The 20,324-nt window shown below is 33.1% G+C and overlaps 1 protein-coding gene across 9 annotated transcripts in view; it reads left to right on the forward strand.

Annotated features, from left to right (window-relative positions):
• The window catches only part of LRP1B (LDL receptor related protein 1B), a 1,853,519-nt gene that overhangs the window by 1,325,906 nt on the left and 507,289 nt on the right, over positions 1-20,324 (forward strand). For all 9 annotated transcript variants that reach the window (XM_032387847.1, XM_032388632.1, XM_032390176.1 and 6 more), the window contains 3 exons: positions 8,875-9,015; positions 13,706-13,831; positions 15,444-15,575. In XM_032387847.1, coding sequence (XP_032243738.1) covers positions 8,875-9,015; positions 13,706-13,831; positions 15,444-15,575 — 399 coding nt within the window. The remainder of the gene's footprint in view (positions 1-8,874; positions 9,016-13,705; positions 13,832-15,443; positions 15,576-20,324) is intronic.

The following is a 20,324-nucleotide window of genomic DNA, read 5'->3' on the forward strand; positions in this document are numbered from 1 at the left end:
TCTTTTTTTTTCAATGGCATCTAACTCCCTATCTTCAGAGGCCTGAAGGTTCCCAGTTTCTGACCTGTTCTGAAGTTCTGCAGTGCAGAGTAGCTTGCATCTGGCCTCTTCCTTTGCAGGTCTAGATTTTCATTTTATCTATAAAGTCAGCCACCAATTATAATCTGCTTTTAACCTACTACAATTTTTATAGCCATGATCTTTTTTTTTCTTCATAAAGACCTCCTTGTCTTTATAGGCTTCTGCCTTTTTCATTGCTTTCTTATAAATTTTGGGGTTTCAGAAGAGAATAGAGATAACAGAATTGCCAGATAAAATATAGGATACCCAGTTAAACTTGAATTTCATATAAATGAACATTTTTTGTATAGGTATTTTTTAGGATATACTTTACAAAAATTAATTGTCCTTTATCTGTAATTCAGATGTAACTGGCCATAATGTTATATTTTATATTTTAAATATAAATGGCTAGTTTTTGAGGAAATATAATTTTTAAATATGGATCTCAATAGTTTTGGTATGGTATGGTTCAATAAAGTACATATTCTGAATATTTTAAAAAAATAAGCTATCAATTTTGATAATACATTTTAAGAAGTCAGATGTTATTAAAACTTTAAAACTTCAATATAATTTTAAAATATAATAACTGAAACATATATTTCAACTGTTTTTAATTTGGGACCAAGCTTTATATTTATCAAGTAATTTTGCATTGCAGGGTATAGTGTTATTAGGTCTAGTGGGTATACATTTTTATGCACAGAGCTATGCAGTAGAAAGAGCATTGAAATTCAGTTAATACCAGCTGAGACTTCCCACTATGCTTCTGCTGTGTGATCTTGGAGAAGGTCACCTTCTGACCTTCTGTTTGCTCATCTTTAACAACAGAAGGTGTATTAACACATCACATCTCATTTATGATGATTAAATGAGACAGTCATATTCGCTTATGTTCAGAGCTACCAAAGGCCCTGGAACTTAGCACATTTCAGTAAATTTATTTCCCTGTCTCTCCTCTCCTCTCCTCTCATCTCCTCTCCTCTCCTCTTCTCTTTCTCTCTCTCTTTTGAATGAAGATTTTAGAGACTGTATGGCAGAATCAATTTATATTTGTTATTTATGTTAATTCTTTAATTTCATAAATTCCTTTAATAGGTCTATTAGTAAATGTATTTGTTTGCTAGGACTACATAACAAAGTCTTATAGACTGGGTGGCTTAACAGAAATTTACTTTCTCACTATTCTGGAGCTTGAAATCTTGAGATCAAGGTATCAGCATGCTTGGTATCTACTGAGGCCTCTCTCTATGACTTGTAGATGGGTGTCTTCTCCTCCCTGAGTCTTCCCTGTGTGTGTGTATCTCTGTCCTAATTTTCTCTCTCTTTCTCCCTCTCTCTCTGTCTTTCTTTTTTGGATACTGGTATAATTAACATACAGTGTTATATTAGTCTCAGGTGTACAATATAGCGACTCAACAACTCTATACATTACTCTGCTTCTAGTTTTCTCTTAAGGACATTAGTCATATTGGATTAGGACCCATCTTAATGACTTCATTTTAACTTAATTACCTCTTTAAAGTCCCTATCTCTAAAAACAGTTACATTCTGAAGTCCTGGGAGTTAAGACTTCAACATATGAATTTTGGGAGACACGATTTAACCCATAATGGTGGAGTAGAGGTATTCATAATTACTGACATCAAGTTAAGGAAGCAGTCTTTGCATTTTGGTAATTTCTGAAGATTCTAGTATATTCAAGTCAATAACAATGTGAGAAAGAAAAAGTGAGAGAAACACCTGTGATTCTATGTAATACATAGTAAAAATCAAAGTCCTTTGTGTTAGAGAGATCCTTGAAAAGTATATTTAAAAAGATACTTTAAAAAAGATAATATCAACAGGAAATGGGAGAGATGGCTTTATTTACATGTTTTCTGAGTTACGATTTGTTATGGGAGATATTTTTAGGGATATTTATTTCCCTAATCATTTTGCATGTATTTAGGAAACTTCTACATCATGCTCAGTTCAAAAGAATGCAAAGCACTGTGAAGAATATAAAGAAGTACAAGACAGGATCTTGTTCTCGAGCTTTCATCTCTGGATAAAAAGTCAAAATTAGTACAAGTGAAAAGAAAGGGAAAAGCAACAATTAAATATAAAGCCATGTGATTCTGTCTGTAGATAGCTTAGCATCAGTGAGAAGGAAGAGTAGATGTGGGACATGCTAGTCTGAAATACTTCACTGAGGGTGGGTTCTACCTGTGCGATGAAGGGTGACTATAGTGGAATTACGTGCACACAAAGGTGGGGAAACCAACATAAGTAAAAAATGGAACTGTGCGTATTTTTCATAGCACTAATAGAAGTTTTTAGTTATTTTCTTTCCTAATTTTTTTTAAAATTGTGATAAGAACACTTAACCTGAGGTCCATCCTCCTCACACATTTTTAAGTGTGCAATACAATATTGTTAACTATTGGCGCAATGTTGTACAGCAGATGTCTAGAATTTACCCCTTTTGTATAACTGAAACTTTTTACCTGTTGAAGGGCAACTCCCCATTTCCTTCTCTCCCCAACCCCTGGCAACACCATGCTATTCTGTTTCTGATTTTGACTAGCTTAGATAACTCATATAAGTGGAATGATGAAGTATTTGTCCTTCTGTGACTGGCTGATTTTACTTAGTGTGATGTCCTCAAGGTTCATCCATGTTGCTGTTCATGGTAAAATCTCCTTTTTTTTTTTTTTTTTGAAGACTTAATTTCGTTAAAGCAGTTTTAGGTTCACAGTAAAATTGAGAAGAAAATACTGAGATTTCCTATGTACCGCCTATATCCTTACATTGATAGCCTTCCCATTATCAACATTCTCTACCAGAATATTTTCTTCATTATTAAGGCTGTATAATACTCCATTGTGTGTCTATATCACATTTTCTTTAACCATTCATCCTTTAATAGACATTTAGATTGTTTCTATATCTTTGCTATTATGAATTATGCTGCAATTAACATTAGAGTGTTAATATCTCTTTGATATCCTGACGTCAGTTTCTTTGAATATATACTCAGATGTGTGGGATTCTAGGTCATGTGATATTTCTATTTTTAATTTTTTGAGGAACCTCCATACTATTTTCTGCAGTGTCTCTGCCATTTTATTTTCCCAGCAGCAGTGTGTGCAAGGGTTCCAATTTTTCTATAACCTTGTTAGCATTGTTATCTTTTTTTTTAAGCTATAACCATCTTCACAAGTGTGAGGTGATATTTCATTCTGGTTTTGATTTGCATTTCCTTGATGATTGGTGATGTTGAGCATCTTTTCATATACGTGTGGGCCATTTGCATGTCTTCTTTAGAAATATGTTTATTCAAGCCCTTTGCTCATTTTCAATCAGGTTATTTATTTATTTTTTGCTGTTGATTTGTGGGGATTAAAGTTGTTCCTTTCCTGTTTGTTTATGTATTTCTTTCTCCATCACTAGAACATAGGATCTATAAAGACAGACATTGTGTTTCATTTTCCCACTATCTACATAGTACTTTATGAATATAATAGATGCTCAATATTAGTTGAAAAATGAATGAATAAATGAGTATTGTAAGATGATAAGAGTGGATTAAATGCATGTACTAGAGAGAACTTAGAAAGACATCTTAGTAGGTGGAATCAATTCAGATTATGTCATGATTTAAAAACCTGGTAAGGAATTTTAAATTTGAGGCAGTATATAATCAGGAAATTTGAAGAATCTTGAGCAAGAATTAGGATTGATGAACGGTATGTTTTTAGAGGACTGCAACGACCTAAAATAGTTTTTCTAGTCTATCCATGGTCCTAGTTTCATGATGGTCAGTACTGAGATGCCTGTTATCCAAGTCTTTATAGTCTTTCCTGGGTGCAAGTTTCTTTGGTCATGGTCCTCAAGGACATGGTTCTTTCTGTTCTGCCTCTTTTCCCATTTATTTGATAACTCCGTACTGCCCCATCAGAATCCAATTGGTTATCCTCAGAGACTTTTTACATAAACACGGCATGGTTTTGTGTTACTTCTAGAAGCTCCTCCTGCCCTGAAACTGTAATCTAGATTAAGTTACATGGCCACCTCTATGAGCAGGAGGCTGCAAAAGAATGTGCTTGGCATTTTGAATGTTGTCTGTGGAAATTATTCTTCTTTAGCAAAGTAGACAGGGAGGACAGTGACTTTTGGGTAAGCAACATGGAGTCTGACATAGATTGACTACCTTCTAGTGGTTAAGGATAGAGTTTCTTTTCATTTCATTTCATTTCATTTCTTTTTTCTAGTCAAGTCTAGTTTTTGCAATTATGAATAAATCTGTAAAAATCTGTGTAAGTTTTTTGTGTAGACATAAGCCTTTAGCTCCTTAAATACCAAAGAGTAGATTGCTGGATCACATGGTAAGAGTTTTTTCAATTTTGTAAGAAACCACGAAATTTTCTTCCAAAATAGCTGTACCATTTTACATTCTCAGTCAGCAGTGTATGAGAGTTCTTATTGCTTCACATTCTCACTGGTATTTGGTGTTGTCAGTGTTCTGAATTTTAGCTATTTTAATAGGTGTGTAGTGGTATCTCATTGTTACGTTACTTTGCATTTCTCTGATGACATAAGATGTGGAGCATCTTTTCATATGCATATTTTCCATCCGCATTTCTTCTTTAATGAAGTGTCAACATCTTTGGCCCATTTTTAAAATTGGGTTATTCATTTCATTATTGTTGAATTTTAAGAGTTCTTTGTATATTTTTGATAATGGTCCTTTATCAGATGTACTTTTTGTAAATATTTTCTCCATGTCTGTGGCTTGTCTTCTAAGTATTGATATTTTCTTTTGCAGAGAAGTTGTAATTTTAATGAATCTGTTTTATCAATTATTTATTTCATGGGGTATGTCTTTGATGTTGTAACTAAAAAGGCATCACCTTATCCAAAGTCATCTAGGTTTCTCCTGTTATCTTTTGAGAGTCTTACAGTTTTGCATTTTACATTTAGGTTCATGTTCCATTTTGAGTTAATTTTTGTGAAAGGTATAAGGTCTGTATCTAGATTCATTCTTTTGTATGCAGACACCCAGCTGTTCCAGTACCATTTGTTTAAGAGACTGTCTTTGCTCCATTGTATTACCTTTGCTCCTTTGTCAAAAATCAGATGACTATATTTATAGGGGTATATTTCTGGGCTCTCTGTTCTGTTCCATTGATCTGTTTGTCTATTCTTCTACCAACACCACACTGTCTTAATTACTGTAGCTTTATAGTAATTCTTGAAGTTGGGTATTGTCAGTCCTCCAACTCTCTTCTCCATTTCATTCATTTTTGAGAAATATCTGCCAAATACCTGGGTCTGAATAAGCATAGATTGTCTGTCAGTTGTTCTTTCAAGTAAAGAATGGTATTCTATGAAAAAAGTAGCTAATTTTCAAAAAAAGAAAGAAAGAAAGGAAAAGAAAAGAAAGGAAAATTAAAAAAAAAGAGAGGTAAACCAGGAAACAGACTCTTAACTATAGAGAACAAACTGAGGGTTACTGGAGGGGTGGTGGGTGGAAGGATGGGTTAAATAGGTGATGGGTATTAAGGAGGGCATATGTAGTGATGAGCACTAGGTGTTGTATGTAAGTGATGAATCACTCAATTCTATATTTGAAACTAATACTACAGTGTATATTAACTGACTGGAATTTAAATAAAGACTTAAAGAAAAAAAAGTAGCTAATTTTTCTTGCAGCTTAAGCAATCTCATAAATAAATTTCTTCCAGACAATTACAGTTTAGCATGCAGCAGAAATGCTTTATGCATACTTCCCACTTTACCACACAGAATATTAAAAAGACATGTACTGAAGGATCAAGATTTAATAAAATTAATACTTTTTACTGTCCAGTTAAAGACATTTTTATGTAAAACAGGCTGATTTTTCTTTTTTTTCTGTAAATGCATAGCAGTGGAGTATCCAATGATTCCTAGTCAGATTGGTGATGCTGGCTATGTGACTTTTTAGACTAATAGTCAACTTATCTTTTCTTTTTTATCATGTTATCTATTTGTCCTTTTCCTCCGTATTATGGAAGATTTTCTCAACCACGTATTTTTTAATGTTCTAAGAGTTTGTCTTTCATTGTTCCTCGTTACAGCATCTTTAATTTTTCTAGAACAAGACATATACTTGAATATCTTTGATAATTTTTAAAGATATTTTCTGAATTATGTTTATGTGTCTTTATGTCTATCTTAGTGTTTGGCTTTTTTCATTGGACTGGGGATACTTGGTTTCCCATAACGTATAACAAAGGAGAACTGGGTGTCTATCATGGGTTTCCTCTTCCTTCATGAAAATAAAAGTCTTTTTACTTGGTATCTTTCTGGAGATGGGGTTTCTCACTCGGAGCTCTGCATAGCATTGGACACCATGACTTGCAGATTTTGCTTTAGATTGGAGCTAGGGGTCAGATTTTGGGTCTCCCAAATGCCAGAATGAAGATAACATTATTGCAGGGCACCAGACTTCATATTCCAAACCTCTTTGCTGAATATTTTTAAAAAGAGCTATGGTTATGTATTTAATTGAGACTTCTATCAGTTGTTAACCCTCTGTAAACTCAGGGCAAGGGTTTGGGGACATGGTGGTGGTAGGTGATATTACATATAAAAATACCTTCACTTAATTTAAATCCTATTTTTAACCTTTATTAGCACTCCCACTATGCTTATATATATATATAAAATCAAGAGAGAGAAGACTAAACTCCATCCATCAATGGAAGGGGACACTAGAGGTTAAATTAACACCATGGGCTCTAAAATCAGGGCTTGTTCTAGAATCTGGGGCTACTATTTATTGTATGACATGGGGAAAACTACTTAACCTCATTTTGTCTCAGTGTTCTATAAGATGGTTTAGTAATAGCAGTACTTACCTAATAGAATTGTTGTGAAGATTAAATGAATTAATCTATCTGCAGTGTTTAGAATTAGGCGTTGCACAAAATCAAATTCACTAAAGGATGATTATTGTTGATGTCTGTATTACTATCCTTCTTGCAATATCTGAATCTAGGCTTTGGTTCAGTCAAAATATCTTAGGATTTGAATAAGAATAAATGTCCTGTGAACCATTTTGAGTCTATTTTTGTGTGTAGTGTAAGGAAATGGTCCAGTTTCATTCTTCTGCATGTGGCTGTCCAATTTTCCCAACACCATTTGTTGAAGGGACTGTCTTTTTTCCATTGGACATTCTTTCCTGCTTTGTCAAAGATTGAGTTGACCATAGAGTTGAGGGTCCATTTCTGGGCTCTCTATTCTGTTCCATTGATCTATGTGTCTGTTTTTGTGCCAGTACCATACTGTCCTGATGATTACAGCTTTGTAATAGAGCTTGAAGTCCGGAATTGTGATGCCACCAGTTTTGCTTTTCTTTTTCAACATTCCTCTGGCTATTCGGGGTCTTTTCTAGTTCCATACAAATTTAGGATCATTTGTTCCATTTCTTTGAAAAAAGTGGATGGTGTTTTGATAGGGATTGCCTTAAATGTGTAGATTGCTCTAGGTAGCATTGACATTATCACAATATTTGTTCTTCCAATCCATGAGCATGGAACGTTTTTCCATTTCTTTGTGTCTTCCTCCATTTCTTTCATGAGTATTTTATAGTTTTCTGAGTACAGATTCTTTGCCTCTGGAGCACTGGGTGTTATATGCAAACAATGAATCATGGAACACTACATCAAAAACTAATAATGTAATGTATGGTGATTAACATAACATAATAAAATAAAATAAATAAAGAAATATAATATTAACTGGGGAAAAAAGAATAAATGTACTGTGAAGGTAAAGACTATTTTGTTTTGTTCATATAATTAAATAACTTTAACTTCTAGGTAGAAATTGATGTGGTCCCGATTGTCATTAATTATGTTTTTCTTGAAAAGTCTAAATTCTTCAAAACCTTTATATTTATGAACTTTATTTTGAATTATTGCCTTTCCTTAAAATTTTTAATGCATTCAACGTGGAGTCTTAGAAAGAACATAATTTTTGGAGATAGGAAGACCAAATATATAAATTTGATTAAAATAGTTAATCTCTATGAATCTTAAACTCTTCATCTATAAAATGAGAATGGTAATAGATTCCTTCTAGTTTTGGTATGATAGTTTGAAATAAAATAATAATAAATGTATCATTTTCACCAGCATGCCAGCTTCTTTAAAGTCAGGACTATTTTTTTTTTTTTTTTAAATCTGTGGCACATTGCAGGGTCTCTACTAAGGGAGATATTTAATAGATGCACTCAACACATACACTGAACAGTTTACATTATTAAAATTTTGAAGAGGCATGAGCTGTGCAAAAAATATAAAAAGAGGTTACTAGGAGGAATTCAGTAGTAGAGTACTAATTATTAAAAGCTTACATATTGCAAACAAAAAGTACAGTCTTTTTGTTTATAATTGTTGTTTGGATATTTGGTTGGATTTTACCGTTCATTTACAGATATAATACAGAACTACTGTGATCATGTTTAAGTATGTAAATAATATAATATGAATTCCATATTAATTTGAATATGCTTTTATTTACATTGTGTGTCTTTTTTCCCCCCTTTTTTTTAAGAAAAAGAAAAGACAAGACTGGCGAGGAGGGAGAAAAATTTAAACAATAAAATATCACTGTGGTTTTTATTTTTTAAAGAGTAAAAGTGATTTCATGGTTTCCCTTAGAAACAGAGTTTGGGACTATAATGAAAGAAATCAGAAAGTATTATACTTTAATAGCTGTTTACTATTATTTAATAAGATGATTATCTTTTTCATAGAAGAGATCTTTTCACTTTTATAGATAAGAAACTGTGGTGGGCAGACCAAAACTTAGCTCAGCTGGGAACCTGCAGCAAAAGAGATGGAAGAAACCCCACTGTCCTGAGAAATAAGACTTCTGGTGTTGTTCATATGAAAGTGTATGATAAAGAAGCACAGCAAGGCAAGTCACACTGTAATGAATTTGTGCCGCTTTTTGAATATATAATGTTCTTTTTCTTCATATTCTTTTCTCAATTCAACAATTGAAAGGTTTGTATTTTTGCTTCTAGTTAAAAAAAGGGGGGCAAATGCTCCTTATTACTGCAGAAGAAATGCCTTTAACGTAGGTATATAATGAGCTTTCAAAACATTAGCAAGGACTTCCAAGGAATCTTAATTTGTCATGTCTTCAGGGAGGTCTTATCTAGTTCTTGATTCAAAAATGTAAGAATGAGAAAAAATTCCCAGCCAAATATATACAGTGTATAATTAAGCCCAGAAATTAAATGAATGAGGGGACTTCAAATGGACTATGTCAACGTAAGAATTTCACATCCAAAAGCACTGCATTGTTTGGCTCTAAGCATTTTGCTTTTTTGTTTTTGCTTGTCCAAATGGTGTGCAGTGAAATGGAGTGAGAGAACTAACAGATGGTTTACATAGGTGGACTTGTCACATTGCCCAAATGGCAATTATTTTAGAGATGCCAGCCAGGACAACCCCACACCTGCTAGTCCTTTCTTAGTTTTTGCTTCATGACCCATGACATTAGCAGAACTCTTTTCCTAGAAAAAATATTCTTCTGTATTATACTTTCTTACTTTAGTCTCTGCTATGAAAATCCTTAGTTTTACATACTTTTTTTCTTAGGAAAAACATTTCAAGAAAATGTAAAGGGGCTTTCATCTGAAGGATTTGGGCATATAGACCAAAGCAGAGAACAGTAGGGATAGAAATAGTGAACCAAGGGGATCACTAATTCTGAAGACCGGTGACAACCATCAACCAGGCAGAATTTATTGGAGGTACCAATTGGGAGCCATACTTGCCCATCCAGAGACAAAATGAAGAACAGATTTCATGGTTGCTTTCCCTATACAGAACATAGGCCAAATTTTAGTATGAAATCACTCCTGAAATTTCATGAAAAAAATAAATTAAAGAAAATAATTGCTTTAAAACAAACAAACAAACAATGAAGTGATTACTGGGCTCCTTTCATAGTTTAGAAGACACTAATACCCAAACTCTTATGCACAAATCTTTATTTGCTCTCTGACATTTAAAATTTTTTTTTAATTTTTAAATTCTTATTTATGTATGTATGTATGTATGTATGTATGTATGTATGTATTTTTAGAGAGAGAGAACGGGGACAGGAAGAGGAGAGGGAGAGAGAGAATCTCATGGCAGGCTCCACCCCTGAGGAGCCTTGGGGAGCCCAACCCTGAGATCATGACCCGAGCTGAAATCAAGAGTCTGGCGCTTAACAGACTGAGCCAACTAGGCGCCCCTCTGACATTTTTTAAAAAATCACTATCTATAATGAACAGGAGTGTTTTCACTAGCAGTTCTGTAATGGAAGATTTCTGTATCAAAATAAATAATTTTGCTGGCATTCAAGCCATGGGGAATAGATTATCTAATTGAGAATAAAACGCTGGTACTCAATAAATAAAATATCATGACATTTTTGTGAATTTCAATACAATATATTTTCAAAGTATAAAAACTTACAGTGCTATGATAAAATTTAGTTCATAGTCTGTACTTACTGAGATTATATCTGAAAACACATTAGAAAATACAACAGGAGAGATATATTGTTTCCAAACAAGACATTGAAAAATATATATATTCATTTTTTTTTCAAAATATGAACAAGCACATGGTTTGTTTGAAATTGTAAATTAATATAATTTATAGAGTTTCCCTAGATACAGTACCAATAAAGTTTATTGGAGGAAACATTTCTTATATTATGTTTGGCTCACTTTTTTTGCTCATGTTAACAAAATTTTCTTCATCTTGTAAGGGTTTGATCCTACAGGTAGAGTTGGGTATTTTACACATTGTGAAAGTATTACTAACTTGACAAGGACCTGAATACTTAGGAATTAATGGTATAATATGACTAAGCTTAAGATTCAGTGGAAATACTATTTTTACTAAAAGAATGTGCTGATTAAAGCATCTGTATTAAAGAGAATCACATTAACAGAATCATGGCAGGTACCTTAAAAGCTTCATTAGTATGAAATATGAGCAATTTAGGATTATTTAAGGTGTTAACATTACTACCTCTTTGGATTTCAAAGTACAATTAGCTACTTCATTTATCATTTTTGACATAGATCACTGGAGAGCTGAGACTTCTCGTTAGTCAAGTGGACTTTCTAGCTCCACTAGGGAATTGGGGCATGAGGTTTGAACATCAGTCTCACTGCAAAATATTAAGCCAAGCTAGTATTTCTAACTTGCTAGATAATCACTACCTAAATTACTGTCTTTAAAAATCACTCTAATATTTTTCCTACATCAATTCTTTATTTAATAGGCAGATACTTAGTGTAAATAATGACTCATTTCATTTTTTTCCTTTTTCTCTCCTTCACTAGTAGAGACTAAACAAATGATACATGAAATGTATGTTATACAACATAATTGTTAACATAGGCTAATTTTATTATTTCTCAAAAAATGAGCATGGTACAATATACTGCTATTACTGCAGTTATATTTAAAAATGCACAGTTCCAGAAATTCCTTTTTCTTATTTCTTAACATATGCCTGATATCATCAAGATTATAGAACCCTATTTTTCTTTTTGTAATTTCATTCTCTTCCTGAATCTTTTTTTTTTTTTTTTAACTTCAACTTCCTTGTTTCCCCTTCTCTCTATTTGGTGTTTCTTCAAGCTTTCTATTAAAGCATTTCTTGTCAATCTCTTCTCAGCTTTTCAGTCTTTATAGTAGTTGAAATAAATCTATATCAAAATGCAAATTTCCATAGCTTGGCATTGCATTAATATATGTTTATATGTTTTCTATAAGATAAAATATGCATAAGGTCAGTATAGATTATTGTAAATGTGTAAATATAACTGTCTCATTAAAATAATCAGAGATCTGAAATTTCATCTTAGTATATAAGTCAGCTTGAGGAAAGGGGGAATAAATGAACTCATCTTCATTAGTTTATATAGGAGATAAAAGTAATCATTTCAACAGTTCAGGGCAACTCTAATCTTAGCATGTGGCCCTGTATAGGATGGAGCTCTGCATTGACTGAACTGGTAACTATAGGAAATGAGCAGAGAGTGTGGTAGCTCTCTTGGTGAGAAATCTCCCAAATTGAGAGTATTTCACACTTCAAAAATGACAGAACTCATGACAGCTTCAGTTGAACAATTAAATCCCATCAGACTATCTTGAATTCAGGAGATGAGAAAAATGAGCTGCATTGGTATTTTGAATTTTCCATAGAGCACTATTGATATATAGCTTTCATCATGCTTTGTAATTCTCACTGGATTTACTGCACTTCATATTAGAGCTTGAACATCCAGTAAATGGCACTGCATGTCCTAGAATAATAAAAATGTTGTAAAAATGGGATATTTAATGAACTTGCTGGGTAAGATTGTAAATTACTTAATGTCGCGCTACCAACTTTAATTAGCACATTGGGCCTAGTAAATTCAATGGAACATCTTTATAGAATGCCTACCTGTGATTACCTGACTAATATTTGTCATTGCTACTACGCAGGAATAAGGAGAGTTAATATGCCAATTAATTAGATGACTCTTACGGGTGTCTTTTAAATATATTTTGGGAGAATTATGTTCCTAGGAATAGCAAAATTTATTTCCTCGCTTTCAAAAATTATTTAAACATATATATCTCCTTTCTTTTAATGGCATAATCTTTAAGTTGAGTTAGTAATATAATTTAACAGCTATTTATTTGACACATTTGGATAAAGCATTCTTGAAAAGGAAGTAACTTTAGAGTTGAAGTGAAATATCATAATAAAAAGATTTCCTAGTTTCTGTGATCTTAAAAAGTCTATGACAGGGCGCCTGGGTGGCTCAGTTGGTTAAGCGACTGCCTTCGGCTCAGGTCATGATCCTGGAGTCCCTGGATCGAGTCCCGCATCGGGCTCCCTGCTCGGCAGGGAGTCTGCTTCTCCCTCTGACCCTCTCCCCTCTCATGTGCTTTCTTTCTCATTCTCTCTCTCTCAAATAAATAAATAAATAAAATCTTTAAAAAAAAAAAAAAAGTCTATGACAGTATTCTTGACAAACCAATTTCACTTGCTCTTCTGTAGCTGTGAATGTTCTCATGCATTGCCATTTGCTTTTTAAAAAACCTTTTTAATTATTTATTTTGCAATTTATCTTTTGAGATCTAATTGACATATAGCATTGCATAAGTTTAAGGTATATAATGGGTTGATTTGATACATTTATATATTACAATATGATTACCACCTTAGCATTAGCTAACCCCTCTATCACATCACATAATTATCATTTCTTTTTTGTGGTGGGAATAATTAAGCTCTAATCTCTTAGCAACTTTGAATTGTAATCAAAGTTTAATTGTTACTATAAATTAATTATAGTATTGCTGTGTATAATCACTATGCCATGCATTAGATCTCCATTTACATTTTTGGGGGAGGGCAGACTTCAACTGCAATATGCCACTTCAAATTATTCAAGACAATAAAACATCATACTAACCACTATGAAGCAGCTGCATTTATAAATCAACAAAAGCATATTTGTTCGAATTATTGATATCAAATGATACTCTTTTTATGTTTCTTGAATATTTCTTTTGCTTGTTTTCCTCCTATGCAGGCAGCAATTCTTGCCAACTAAATAATGGTGGATGCTCTCAGCTGTGTTTGCCAACATCTGAAACTACAAGGACTTGCATGTGTACGGTGGGATATTATCTCCAAAAGAACCGCATGTCATGTCAAGGTATAAGAGCTTGAAAATTTTAATTCTGATGCATTTACTTTATTGATGAAAATTTTAAGCAACACAAATCAGTTAAAAAATAGAAAAAATGATATTAGCTTCTTATTAGGACAATGGTTTACTGCTTAGTCTCATATATGTAGGATTGTTATTACCTAAAAAAAATTAAGTATTACTGTTCTTTAAAAGTCATAATTAGTTGTTTTCTGGAACTGCAGTTTATTATCAAACTTTTAACCAAGCCCAGTAGAAACTACCTTCAACTTGAATAGGCAAGGGTTGAGGTAAAAAGCAGTGATTGATTGGTTACAATTACCATTCAATCTGAATTCAGTTATTCTTTTAACTATTTAAGAGAAAATACAAAAGACTTGGGAGGGCTTAGATTTGCTTAACTGAGAGATAAGATCACTGCCAAAGAACTGGAACCTAAAACACCCATCTTCCTATTTCATGTTTCATAGAGTCTAGTTCTTAGTCCCAAAGAAATTTGGTTCTAGAATGATCTTTCTATCCAATGATCATAGCTTAATTTTATTTTAAAATGTTTCAATCTGGGGTGCCTCGGGGGCGCAGTTGGTTAAGCCTCCGACTCTGCCCCCTATTCTGATGGGGCAGTACGGAGTTGTCCCCTACATGTGTGTGCCTACACTCTCTCTCTCAAGTAAATAAATCTTAAAAAAAAAGAAAAAGAAAAAGAAAATATGTGTCCAAAAACATGTTTTGGCATATTAGAAAAATTCATAAACATCAGCATGCAGACTTCTGGTAGTCAGCTTTTATGTATGTGCATATTTTAGGATATACTTTTGATACTGGACCAGCGAGGTATTAGCAAAAATTAAGTACTTGGTATGTTTTTGGGTTCAAAATGGTTTAAGAAGACTAACTTTATTAGAAAAACAACAGTGATGTAGCTATCTAAAATCATATATAGAATCGGGGTGCCTGGGTGGCTCAGTTGTTAAGTGTCTTCCTTCGGCTCAGGTCATGATCCCAGGATCCTGGGATCGAGCCCCGCATTGGGCTCCCTGCTCAGCAGGAAGCCTGCTTCTCCCTCTCCCCTTCCCCCTGCTTGTGTTCCCTCTCCCCTTCCCCCTGCTTGTGTTCCCTCTCTTGCTGTGTCTCTCTCTGTCAAATAAATAAAATCTTTAAAAAAAAATTAAAAATAAAATAAAACCATATATAAAATCAAAGTTTATTATCATATATAAGCAACAAGATAATTGGGCATTAGAAAAGAGGGGGTAAATTTTGGTTGTGAGGCCAGGTATGTTTTCTGGAATCATCTACCTCTGTGTTTATGAAAGTATGGTTCCCAGACCAGTAGTGCTGTCACTACCTGGAAACTTTTCAAAAATTTAAATTATCAGGCCCCTGGGATGGGGGCTTCAGTAATCTGTGTTTTAACAATCCTTCCAGGACATTATGATGCACACTCAAGTTTGAGAACCACTAATTTATCTACCTTTCAACTAGTCAGAAGTGTAGTATGCAATTAAAAATTTTAAAAAAGGCTAAGAAATATGTTTTATGAAAAAATTAAGAATGTTCAAAATAATGCTAGTAGGATGATTTTAATTTTAAATATTCATTTTTCCCCCCAATTTAGGTATAGAGTCATTTCTTATGTACTCTGTTCATGAAGGAATCAGGGGAATACCTCTGGAACCAAGTGACAAAATGGATGCATTGATGCCTATATCAGGAACTTCATTTGCTGTTGGGATAGATTTCCATGCAGGTAAATAGCTTTTTATTCATAATTTACGTATGATGTTTTTACTTGATTTATTATACATGATGGAAACCTTTCCCTCTGTACTCTGATAGTCAAGATGAGGAATAAGAAAGCAAATTAGTAATGAATTTTTAAGCCTAATACAAATTGTTCTAAATATGTTTTCCTGAAAAAAAATCAAGTAAAAATTTCCTAAAGTATAGCATTTTAATTGCCAGTGCCTTAAAACGCCATGACTGGCATTTGGTTGCTTCATTTTTATTTGTATTTTTTTTAAATGACACTTTTACTTTTGTTCAACTATAGATATAAATATATACAAAACATTTTGATTGATTATATACTTAAAACATAATCTAATTTAAAATATTTCCAGAATGATTATCTATTCTAATATAGGTAGTAGCAAATGAATCCAAATAACAAGGAAACAGTTATAAATGCTGCGCCATTTAAATTACTTTTGAATACGGTATGTATCATTTTGGGAGTAAGATTTTACCTTATCTTCTTCTTTTAGCAAACAGTGAAAGAAAGCAAATTCGATGCTAACATTTTCCTGTGGCTAAAATAAATGTATGATTGGAAACTGGTGGTAGACACTGTCCAATTTATTGAAGTAAACATGTTTTATGTGGGTGTGCTAATTGCTAAATTCAGACTTAGTATAAGCATCAGATATGCTTCTGGTATTTATAGTCAGATCTATCATTCTACACTTGTGTCTAAACTTATAAAAGCAAGTTTCTCTACTTCTCCTCAAGCTAAATCATATGCTACCCATATTAATGTTTTAGTGCTGAAGATGTACATGTATGTTTACAGTATTTTTTAGTACTTGTGAAGACTTAATTCTATCTAATGTTAAAAAGCAAGTAGTTCTTTGATTTATAATCTTAAAAAAAATCTTCACGCATCAGCATGTGGAATTCTGGTTGTAAGCTTATTTTTTTTCCCTCAGCTCTAACACAAAATAAAACCATATATAAACAAAGAAAAAGAATTTCATGTGTTAATGAAATTCCTGGCTACAATTTAATGAATTACTGGGGATCTTCACAAACATTTCAAAGATGACTTTTCTTAAGTAAATTATTTTGTACCAAATGTTTGGAATCATATACAGGCCAAACTTCCTACATTTTTAAAAGGACCTTTCCTAAAAGGAAATTCAGACAAATACAGTGTATTTTGTTGAACAATATGTAAATTTTGCCAAAATCACAATGTGATTTTTGATCAAGCAAGGCTGTTTGATCAAACCTCATTATACACCAAAGGCTCACTACCCTACCTTGCATAATCTACCCTGCCTCTTAATTACATGCATCTTATTCTTTAGAATTTCATCATATAGGATTTAGTAAGTACAAAACTAAGAAAACTTGAACTTCTTGAAAAGATGTGTATATATGCATATATTTTTAGTAAGTAAACATAATTAATCCCTTGTTTTAGCTGTTATAACATATTTGATTCTTTTAAAGAGTTCATAATGATTTTTGAAAGTATTTGGAAAGTTTCTGTGAGGTACGATATTAAAACATTTGGTGGTATAAATGTCCTGGTTAGATCATTAGTAAATCTCTTTTTTCTTACGGGTAGACTGATTATGTGCATAAATTGAATTCACTCTCTGAGGCTTTATACTGGCCCTGAAATGGTTAAGTTTCATATAATGTACCACGACAAAGGATATTTTTATTTGCAGAGAATAGTACTCTCCCTATTTCTAGATTTCCAATAATTATTGATATAATAAAATTATTTTGCATCAGATAATTTTTCCCCAGAGAAACTACCGGTTGTTAGTCAAAACTTTGTGTTCTTCATATCATATCTACGATATTTTTAAATTCAATTCCTAGGAAGAAATTGTTTTTAGAAAATCTATTTCTTCTTCTAAATGTAAAAGGATGTAAGCATATGGAATAGTCATACAAAATTAGAATGTTCAAGAATGTATTAAAATCCCTATTGTTAATCAGAAAACAGCAATGCAAAACTTGCTTTGAAATCAGAGGGTTGGAGACCTAGGCTAGTAAAACGTATAGTAGGAAGAGGTAAGACTTTTGCAACAACTCAGATTCTGGTGCCAGTTCACCCTCTTACTACCGTGTGATGTTGTGTAAATTACTTGATATTTCTGAGGCTCAGCTGCCTCACTTTTTGGGGTATGGGACTATTAAGATTAATGTATACAAATGTTTGACTCAGTGCTATGGGAGCTAAGAAAATAGTAGTGATACCAAATAATAGAAAGTAATAAATTATAAAAATTTGCATGTGTGATATATGTGTGTGTAATATATATATTTACAAATATGCCCTGGAAGCTATATTTCAACTTCTAATTAGCGAAGATTTCCTTTTCTGTTCTCTGGACTGATACTATACTTTCTGTTCAGTGATCTGCATAGAACAGTTGTTTCTTAACTTCTTGGGGACAGAGAGAGTAGGTTAGTAAAATTCCCTAGTAAAGATGAACTTGATTATAATGATAATGAACAGTAGGGAGAGCAGATATTTAGAGATTAAAAAATATTGCCAGTTATTTGAAGTCATTAAATATAAACGTAGGAGGCCAGGAGACAGTGCGTAGATAAGGAACAAATAAAATACTAATGATGATGATGGCAGTGGTGGTAATAAGAGCCTCCAACCACTTCTGCCCATACCTTTTTTGCTTCCGTCTATTTTACAGTCTGATTCTTTACTAATTGTGTTTTATGAAAATGTATTAGGATCAGAATAAGTGTCAGCCACTTGATTTATGATACCATTATAGACAATATATAAGCTCTGTGGCTTTGTTGAGTGAAGTCGCTTCAGGGAAGAAGGAAGGAAAATGTCTAGATTGCTCCTGAGCGAAGTAGAGAAACCAATTTTGGGTGCATCAACTTTTTTTTTTCTTTTTCACCATGGCCGTTATGTTTTACCTGATCATAAGTTCTTCCACTATTAGTTCTCTTTGCAGATATTCTATTTCCTCTTTTTTCATTAATGGACATTCACCTCTGTGAATCCCTACTTTAGGATCAATCAAAGATAAAGATGACAGAATGGAAAGGCACAGTAGATCCTTATTCTAAACAACAATGACAAACCAAACAAAACTCTCCCATTACAATAAGGAGATGGTGTGAAGGAGAATCTTTTCTTGAGTATAACCATCATAATTTATGTCATAGTATTTTATTACCACAGTTTTACAGGGATAAATACATTGTTCAAACCTGTGCATTTCATGAGGATTAACAGATCTCAGTCCTGCTGGGTTTTGGTCCTAATGAATTAAAGTTTTCTGCAGTGAAAGGATTTCTTTCACCAGATGAGGCAATTCTGGATAGTATCCATAGGAAAAAGAAGACCCTGTGGCTAGATTTAAAATGTTCAAAGCATTTTTATCACTTCACTGGAAAAGTCCCATTCCACTGGAAAAAAAATAAGCTTTGAAAATCCTTGCCCGCTGGGTGATATTCCTCCTGATGAATGAATATTGAATTTGATGCTTTAAAGGATATGTTTTAGTTAGGAGAAATACCTTCAAAACAAAGCCCATTGCCCCAGTTAGTAATGTGATCTTCAATAAGTAATGCTCTATCCAGTCTGCCCCTCCCCTGCCTTGAGGATATTTATACTTTTTTATAATAATCACATAATAGGATATTGCTTGAAGAGAGAGGAGATTCTATTCAGAGAATGGTTATTATTATGTTTTTTTTTTTTTTGGAAAGTAGTCACATTTATTGTAAAGAGACTTTGCAGTGTGGAGTGGCACATACAAGATCTTTCAGAAAATGGTAATTTATCCGCAAATTTCAAGCTTATATTCTTTTTTTCATCTTTTATCTTTTTTGTTCAAATTTGAGTCATCCAACTCAATATTAACAAATGTTGATTATGATCTACCAGGTGTAGAATATTACAGCTAAGTTGCTGTAGAGAAAAAAAGATAAACAAGAAATAGTTTCTGAGGTAATGCATGTATGGATGATTTGTAGGGTTTTTTGTTTGTTACTTCTGTTTTTTAAGAGAATATCAAAGGACTGTTATTTGGATGTCATCGCTTGGCATTTACTATGGGGAATATTTTAATGCCTTTTTACACCATCACATAGTGATCTGGCTATTAAGACAATAAAAACACTGAAAGAACTTGTCCTTATAACTTCTATTCAAACCCATGGAGGGGCACCTGGGTGGCTCAATCATTAAGCGTCTGCCTTTGGCTCAGGTCATGATCCCAGGGTCCTGGGATGGAACCCCGCATCGGGCTCTCTGCTCAGTGGAAGCCTGCTTATCCTTCTCCCACTCCCCCTGTTTGTGTTCGCTCGCTCGCTGTCTCTCTCTGTCAAATAAATAAATAAAAATCTTAAAAAAAAAAAAAAAAAAACGTGGAATGTACAACACCAAGAGTAATCCCTACTCTGAACTATAGGTCCTAATATAAACTATGGGTATGCCAATTTAGGTTCATCAGTTGTGACAAATGTACCACTCTGGTATGAGCTGTTGGCAGTGGGGCATGTGTATGTGTATGTGCATGTGTATGAGAGGGAAAAGCACATGGGAGTTTTCTGCTCAATTTATCTGTGAATCTAAAACTGTTCTAAAAAATGAAGTCTATTAATAAAATAAAGCAAAGGAGAATATATGAAAAAATACCTTTGCCACATTTACACATTTGAATATCACCTATTTACATGAAATAATCTCTCCTTAATATTTCCACAACATTTACATATATTG

This window comes from Phoca vitulina, unplaced genomic scaffold (genome assembly GCF_004348235.1).
Source record: "Phoca vitulina isolate PV1807 unplaced genomic scaffold, GSC_HSeal_1.0 scaffold1, whole genome shotgun sequence".
Lineage (NCBI taxonomy): Eukaryota > Metazoa > Chordata > Mammalia > Carnivora > Phocidae > Phoca > Phoca vitulina.